The 8430-nt window shown below is 53.1% G+C and overlaps 2 protein-coding genes across 2 annotated transcripts, besides 1 other annotated feature; both read right to left on the reverse strand.

The window, feature by feature from the left end:
- Nucleotides 1-413: 413 nt before the first annotated feature.
- PODANS_1_12850 (uncharacterized protein) lies at nt 414-3026 on the reverse strand (the record flags this gene model as incomplete). Its single annotated transcript, XM_001904952.1, has 4 exons — nt 414-1817; nt 1870-2316; nt 2375-2668; nt 2763-3026. 4 exons carry the CDS (start codon nt 3024-3026, stop codon nt 414-416), a joined length of 2409 nt encoding a protein of 802 aa, XP_001904987.1.
- A 3484-nt stretch (nt 3027-6510) lies between these two features.
- Nucleotides 6511-6601, reverse strand: a tRNA (tRNA-Pro).
- A 284-nt stretch (nt 6602-6885) lies between these two features.
- Nucleotides 6886-7974, reverse strand: PODANS_1_12860 (uncharacterized protein; the record flags this gene model as incomplete). Its single annotated transcript, XM_001904953.1, has 1 exon — nt 6886-7974. A coding segment is annotated over one exon (1089 nt), but the record flags the coding sequence as incomplete, so codon positions are not given.
- Between the last annotated feature and the right edge of the window lie 456 nt (nt 7975-8430).

Raw genomic sequence — 8430 nt, forward strand, 5'->3', positions numbered from 1 at the left:
CATAGAGTGATATCGAAGGTTTTAGGGAAACTTGACACTCGCAAACAGGGCACAACAAACCCGAAAAGTCCCTTGACCGACAACTATCTCATTTTTGACATCCCAATAGACAGCTACATATGACACATGACTTGATCCTCTCCATATCAACCCCCCTCACCCCTTAAATCAACAGAGAGACAAAACCCCCCCAAGACCATTGCTCGCCTGCTCGCTCGCTTATTTTCATCCAAAAATAACCATCAAACCACAAGTGAACAAAACCAAGTCCAGCACATGCCATATAGTAAAGACTTTCCGAACTGAAAATCAATCGAAACCAGTAAACTCCCCCCCCCCTCAAAAAAAACACATCCAACTCCCTAAACTCCTCCCATTTGACCCCCTATTTGCCCCTGTACCCTCACTCCCCACTATGGCCATACACTCGGCCCAAAAGTCTCTCCCTTCGGTACAACCTTTTGTATCGACTTCGCCGTCATATCCAAAGTAGCCAACACGGCCGTGTTTCCAAACCACTTCGGCGCATCCGTCTCGCTCAGATAGAGCGCAAAGAAAATCACCAACGTTGACACAATCAACCCGCAGTCCAGCGCCGACGAAGTGACATAGTTGTACTGCAACCACCAACCTGTCTTCTTCCTCCTGATAAGATAGTTGAAGGCCGTCCCCACGATGCCCCAGCAGTAGTAGATATACACCGTCGCGGGTGGCAGCCAGCCTGATCCACCGAAAATAAGCGGCATGTTGACGTACCGCCAGAGGGATCTCGGATATCGGCGGGCGAAGAACCAGGTGATGATGGGAGCAATGGCACCGACGAGCCAGAACCACTGGAGAGAGCTGTAAAGCGCTGTGCCAGAAAACATGCGCGCCGGACCAATAGCGCCCCATACTATGGAAGCGGTATAAAAGACGCGAGCGCTTGGGCAGTTCCAATGGTGAATTTGATCTTCAGAGCAGATGTCGGGGATCGTGTCCAGGGCCCAGTTCATGACGGCGATTTGAACAATGGCGGACCATATCGATGCGATGAGCTGCGACCAGAACATGGTTCGGGGAGGGACCTTCATGTAGTGACCTAGTTTCATATCCTGGACAAAGTAAAGCGCTTGTGACATGCACAAGTAACCATAGTTCTTGAACATCATCATGGCGAGCGGGCGACCGGGGAGCATGTAACCGATGATGAACTCGGTCAAGACGTTGAGGCCGAGTTGAATGTTGGTGATAGCCTGGACGATGCCGATGGGGATCGTCCAGACAAGCGGGATGAGCATGCAGATGATGTAAGCCCACCAGGGGAAGTTGGTGTCCCAGGCCTCGACCACGGCAAAAGACATGCCGAGCATGATGACGAAGAGCACAACATACCACCAGTCCGGAGCGTCCTTGTACTTCTTCATGAGCCTCATGTGAATGTCGTCCTCTTGTTGCCGGGCCAGCCTCCATTGCGACATGATTTCGCGGCCGTGGTACAAGGCGACGTGTGTGATGACGGCAGCAACCGCGGCGAACGAAAGCCCGTAGGCGAGCGCGAATTGCGTAGGGAGATAAAGCGGGGAGTAGGCCATGTATTTGGCCTCGTCGAACTGCAGGTCAGCTCCTAAAATCTTGGAAACGTTGTAAATATTGCCGGTGTTGTCGTAAGCGTGGGCGTTTTGAACCGGCAGGAATTCCGAGTACCACATGCCCGAGTAATGGATCCCGATGGAGACAAAAACGAAGAAAACTGTGACCCCGCCGATGACATTGGCGATGGCGTGAAATGGGGGAATAAGCGGTGACATGAGATAGCCGGAAATTATGCTCCAATCCTAAGCAAGTGTCAGCCAAAGACGGCGTGTGAAAGCAAACAGGGAGGCCTACCAGAGTGATGGGGAACAGTCCATAACCGCTATATCCACCAAACAGCTGGTTGACCACAACATTCTCCGGCCAGATCCAGGTGATCCAGCAGAACCATGACAAGCCCTGGAAGAGATAGCCTGGGAACCAGTACCACAAAAACGAGCCACCGAACACGATCATGAACCACTTGTATCTGCTGATGCTCCAGCCGTTCGTCACTGTCGGATCGGATGGGCTGTGGTCATGAAGGGTGTAAAATAGGGCGCAGTTGACGAGATCGGTCGGCCAAATCATGGCGGCGGGCCACACCAGGAACCTCCTTGCCAAACCAGCCAGACCATAACCCGTGCAAAGTGTCGTGATGCCGAATAGCATTTGCCATAGCCAGCCAAAGTTCTGGCCGTACCACATACGCTGTGCAATGATCACATCAGTAGCATACAAAGCGCCACCTCCATACGCAGCCTGCGTACACGTTAGCGTCTGGAACATCCAGAAATGGGAAAAACCATCAACAACGCACATTTGACATGACCACAATGATGACATGCTCCTTAAAGTTGAATGGTCCTGGCCTGAGGTTGAACTTGAGCCCCAATACATTCCACACACGGTCCGGGAACACATAATCCCAGCAGAGACCCAATGGGTAGGCGATGAGTTGGATGACAAATGTCGTGAGCATGATGCTCGGGTTTCGTAGCGAGAGCAGCATGTTGACGGCGGAGCCAATCGTACACAAGAGCATCCCAATGACCCATGCTCGCACCGTATTCGCAGGCATCTCGACATCGAAGTTTCGTACCGTGGCTCGTACCTTGATAAGAGGACAAATGTTAGAACGACCATCCCCTCATTTCACAACCTCCAACACCTCTTGCGCCGGCCATATTTCTAGGGTGGCTTCTCACTTCTGGATATGGAGAGTTGTCCTCATTCAAGACCTGCTCAATTTCCGCCCCCTTCTCGGCATTTTGCTGGTTCAAGATGATGGCGATATCCACCTCCTCCAGCTCGTCCAACGGCAGGTTTGGATCCAGTCGGTGCATCTTCTCAAAATGCTTCAGCGACGCCAGCCCACTCGAGTCACCCTCCAACGACCCCTCAACACTTGGCAGTTGCTCCTCCTCATCACGCCGCCGTCGAAGAATGCCACTCAAAAATGCCGGGGCCATTCTGGTTCTGTCTCAATCCACACTGCCTTCCTTCAGAGATCCCCTTGGTTGAGCGGAGCGAGTATCGGCCCGCTCCGTTGCTCCCGGCGCGACAGGGCCGGAGAAGCAAGAAAGGGTGTAATCGACGCGCCCAGTGGTGTGTCGTCGGGGCCGTCACGCAAAATAGCAACGTTTTGGTGTTGTAGGGAGAAGAAAAAAAGAGAAAACAAAGTCAATGGCGCGAGCGCAGCTAAGACAAGGGGGATGGATTAATGTATATTGAAACTGGACATGGCTGCCTCGTGCTTCAATGCGCAGATCACTGGCTCACTGATCAGTGAAGAAGCGGGGCCCGGGGTTCACACAGGCGAGACAGAGCCAGCGACGAACGGGGCAGCGGGCGACAGCGCAGGAATGGAGAGTGGTGGTGTCGGAAGGGGAGAAGGTGGTGGGAAAGAAAACGGTGGATTCTCTGCAGCAGCCAGCGTCGGCGACATGGAGTGCACTGGGCCAAGGGCAAACACTGGTTCGGCTGGGCGACTTCTCGGCGGGCCTGGGGGAGCAGGACCATGGGAGGGTCAGGTCAACTCGCTGGCGGGTGAAAATGAAGGAGGGGCTGCTTCTGGAAGCACAGGAAGCACACAAGCCGTCGACCACAGCGACCCCCAGCGACTGCTGACCTGCCTAAATTGGCCTGATGGCTGGTTTGATGGGTTGAGCTCCCGGCGATGTGACAGGGATCGAGGCGGGGGCCCCAGCATTGCCCAGAGACCTGGAGACTGCTTGCGTGATGCTGTTCCTTGATCCATCCCGTCGCGATGAGATAACACTAATGCGCGCCCTGACGCATGGAAGCGATGGTCGGCTTCGAAAGAAGGAGAGAAGAAGCAAAAAGCATTGGTGATAGCTGCCGCAGGGCTGGGCTGGGTGTGCCAGGCCTGAGGTGTCCGAAGCGGAGGGCCGAATCAACTCACAAGCGATGTCGCACTGACGGTCTTTTTTCATGCCTCCAATATCAAATGCTCTGGCATCGGGATTGGGGACCACTTGGGGCCCATGTGGGATGATGGGCTAGAAAAGAATCAGTAAGGGAAAACGGGGTGCAAAACGGCATGGTAGGCTCGACGGGGAATTTGCCGCTCGTTTTCCTAATGGCCGGCGATGCATCCAAGAGACCTCGGCCAATGGCGGCATCTCTTTGCCCTGTGTTTAATATCGGCGACCCATGATGCTTCTTCTTATCTCCCGCCTGGCCCCGTGGCACGATGGTCTGAAACGGCGAATTTGGGTCTAGGAAATGCATTATTTCCAACATGTTCGATCGGGATTCGCGGGGGTATGACTAGTGTACCAATCAAAGACAAAGATGGCGATATTGTAGAAGCTTGCAAGCCCTGGAGAAAGTACGGATATGCCTACAAACTCGCCATCACGAGCCACCCACCGGCCATCTTGCTCCTTCTCAACTTCTTTGCGGGGCGGGAACAACAGCCGGCCGGGGTTGCAACATCCGTCCCAAGACCGACTTGACTGCCAGGTGCACCTCCGTTTCCATTGGCCAAGTCTTGGATCCGGACCTGAATTCGTCAAATGGGTTTGAAGCCCGCAATCGCTTAGAGTTCTTGTGGTTAGCAGCGCCCGTTTCCATCTGACTAAGCCCACTCTGCTTTCACATTCAACCCCCACCTTTTCATCTTCACCATCTCACCCACGATTTGCACCTTTCGGAGTTTACGTACAGGTGTGGCTTCGGTGCATGATACTGCTCTCAAGCCTATCTCAAGCAATGTTCTTTTTAGCGCCTCTGTCTAATCAGTTGTCATGAATATCGTTCTTCTTAGCAGCGGAAACAGATCCTTATCGGTTTACACTTACTTGGCCGTGGATCGAGACACTCACTACCAGGCCAGCGAGTGTTCAACAACATAGGGCGCAATTTATGACCGCATTTCCATTCTACTTCGCCGGCACGGTTTTCCCATGTTCCATGGTCCAACCCATGTCGAGCACAAGACCTTGAATCCTCCAGAGACACCTAAGATCGGGGAAGCTGCAGCTAATGCCATATCCATACCACGCCGAACGATGATTTTTGGCGAATAGAAAACCTTGGAGCTTTCCGTACATGGCGCAACCGCAGGGGGGGTTGGGGGGCCATCGGTAGGATGGGCTGCAGAGCCTGCAGAAGAATGATACTCTTCTTCGTCCCATTCTCCCCGCTGCTCGGTGTCGCATTTGGCTCTGGTTGCCGCTGTCACGACTCATACACAAAACCTCATGGGCAGAAAACACCAGCTGAGCATCCCGTTTAGCACTTTCGGTCCGAGCCTTGTCCCAAAGCTGAGGGGTCCTGAACCAGGCAATGTTTATCTTTCAACCCAGATTCCAGGCCCCATGTTTCGCAACCATCAGATAACGTATTGGTTCTTGGCATCGTCGAGATGGTTGTCGTACTCGGAGCAAGGAACACTCGGGCCTCGTCTCGAAACTCTTCATCATGGATGGATGCAGGCACGACGCAAGCACGGCAGAGGGGGATAGGAAGATTATCCTCTGCACGACTCCAACCGAACAACCGAACCTCCCAAGACGCCGGGTTTTGACCTGTGGGTTGGGATAGTCTGGCCACCACCACCACCTCAACCACCGATATCGCCACGATTCCTCGCCATCCGTTCCCGAGCCTCGACTTGCCCAAGAACTCATTCCCCAAGTTCCAGCCCTCTGGCCCCCCTCCTCCGCAATGTCTCTCTTCTTTTTCTCCATTCCGTTTCTTATGCTGGCTGCAGAACGGGACGTCCATTCCTAACCAAAATAGCATCCAATAGATTACACATCATTGGTCCCGGCTATATACACACATATTAAACCGGTACCACCACCACACACACACATCAAGCTCAAGAGACACATACCGCCAGACTGACTTTTTTTGCAAGCGTGGCTGCATAGCACAGCATGAAGGCCGATACAGACCTAGAACGACGAACCCGAAAATGTAGGTCTCGGCTTTGGTCTTGATGTGTGTGTGTGTGTGTGTCACCACGTTGGAAACCCGAGTGGTCGTTTCCTCGGCTATGGCACTGAGAGGCTGTATCTCCTGGGACACACAGACATATATGCTAGCTAAGAATTCAAAGGCCTGCCTACTATGAGGGCTTATCTTTGCTCACAGCCCCACGTAGAGTGATAGTACTATTTTGGCGCCTGAGGGAATCACATGAAGCACTGCGAAGTGGATGGCAATATATTCTCGCCAATGTCAAGCAGAGGTCACACACCTCCATCAAGGTTGGGAGGTGTAAGCAGTTTACTGCTGCTTCCTTTAGAGGGTGTCGTGACCATACTCCCCACGTAGAGCGAGCTAGCTGTTGGCTGTTTGCCTTGCTACATAACCACAGGGCCATACATACATAGATAGAAAGATAGCCTTTCAGTTATAGGCAAAAAAGATAGCCTCACTACTTGAGTAGTGTTGCAGGTGAGTCGCGAGAGAGAAAAAGATGGGGCCACCCGGGGATTGAACCCGGGACCTCTCGCAAGCAATGCTATAGGGTGAACCCTAAGCGAGAATCATACCACTAGACCAGCGGCCCTTGTAATTTGTTGTTACAAGGATGTCAACAAAAGACTTAACATATTTGCAATTAGAATGCTTTCACACCTCGACTGGATGAACAGAGATCTGCTGACAGAAGATGAGCCTTCACACCCAGTTCGTATATTCCATGAAGTTTAAACAGGACCAAATTTACCATACGTTTGTTACCCACTCAAATGCTTGACCCCCATTCAGGAAAATACACTTCTTCAAGATCAGGCTCGACACAGTGGTCTCATTCATCATCTCATTCAAGGTATCTATCCCATCAACACACATCTACTCATCAACCCACCCCTCATTCCTCAACGCCCACTTCACCGCCTCCGCAACGTTTGGCTTCACCACATCCGCCTTCCTCACATCCCCATCCTTAAAGTTCATCCTCGTCGCATCAAACACCCCCGTCTCCACCAACAAGCTCACCCACTCCGTCCCATACTTCCCCTTCCCATCATAGTCGTTCGCCCCAGCAATATCACTCTCAGGATTATCCCCCACCATGTAAACCCTCTTCAAACCCCCCTCAATCTCGCCCTCCTTGTACCCCTTCGCCCTCAACCACCCCCCCCGATGCCTCACCAGCATCTCCTCGGCATACTCATACGTCTCCCTATGCGGCTTCCCAAAGCTCGTCCGTACCAGCTCCTTCTTCCCTTCCGTAACCTCGTTCCAAATCCCCACCAACGCATGCTGGAACGCCCCCTGCCCAAACCGCGGAAGGTGATACTTGGCCGCCCAGATCAGATCCGAGTTGCTAAAAAACAGCTTCGGCTGGCCATCCCCCTGCCACCGTCCCTTGTTGTTCTCCTCCGAATACGTGCCCACATACCCCTGCTTCGACTGCAACAAGTCAATAAACACCTGCACATCCAACGCCCAATCCCTCGGGTCATTCAACACAAACATCGCCTCAACCTTTAAATGATCCTCCAACTTCCCCTCTCTTTCCTCCTGCTCAGTATCCCTCACCATCCCCTTCGACCCTTGATGATGCTCCCCGGCTTCCTTCCTCGGCCTCCAGATTGGCTTCGGCAAATCCCTCCCCACCTTCCCTCGGACGGTATCAAAAGGAAACACCTCGGGCGCCGCCCTGAAGATGTCCCCCGGCGTGACCACACTCCTGAACCCATACCCCTCCATGATCTCCCTGCACTTCTCGTAGTCACTCCCCGTCACCAAGATGGTCTTGTCCCGGTACACTGGCAACAGCTCCTGAAACGGGGTGTGAGACTGGCAGAAATTCTCAGTTGTCATGTGGCTGCCCAGCTTCTCGTTCAGCTCCGCCACGCGGTCGGCCTCGAACTTGCCGCCGCCGTTGGTGAGGAGGATGAATGGGATGTGGTAATAGTCCAGCAGCGCGAGGGTCTGGGCCGCGCCGGCGAGGGGGGCTTTTTCGTGGAGGAGGACACCGTCGATGCTGGGATTATCATCAGTATAAGAGACCAGGTGGGGGGGGAAGAAAGGGCTTACTCAAAGGCAAAGGCAAAGGAAGGGGCCTCCCATTCTGATGAGGTGGCAGAGTCAGGTCTGGTCCATCTTTTGCCTATTGAGGATGGAGGCTTGGAGAAGGTGTCATCTCTGAAGCCTCTGGTGGTGACGAGCGATGGTGGTTGTGGTGGTGGGCGGAATAGTGAGGGGCTAGTTTTTCTGTTGTTGATGAGAGCGGCGGTGCTGGTTCTTGAGAGGGTGCTGCTGAGGAGGATGAGAATGTCAGTTGCTTTCATCTTGAAGAGGCTTGAAGGAATTGAGTTCCCGTTTTCAAAATCCGAACAGAAACCCCAGGGAGTTGGAAATGAAGGGGAAAAAAAAGAGCGTATATAT

Source organism: Podospora anserina, chromosome 1 (assembly GCF_000226545.1).
Source record: "Podospora anserina S mat+ genomic DNA chromosome 1, supercontig 3".
NCBI classification, from domain to species: Eukaryota; Fungi; Ascomycota; class Sordariomycetes; order Sordariales; family Podosporaceae; genus Podospora; species Podospora anserina.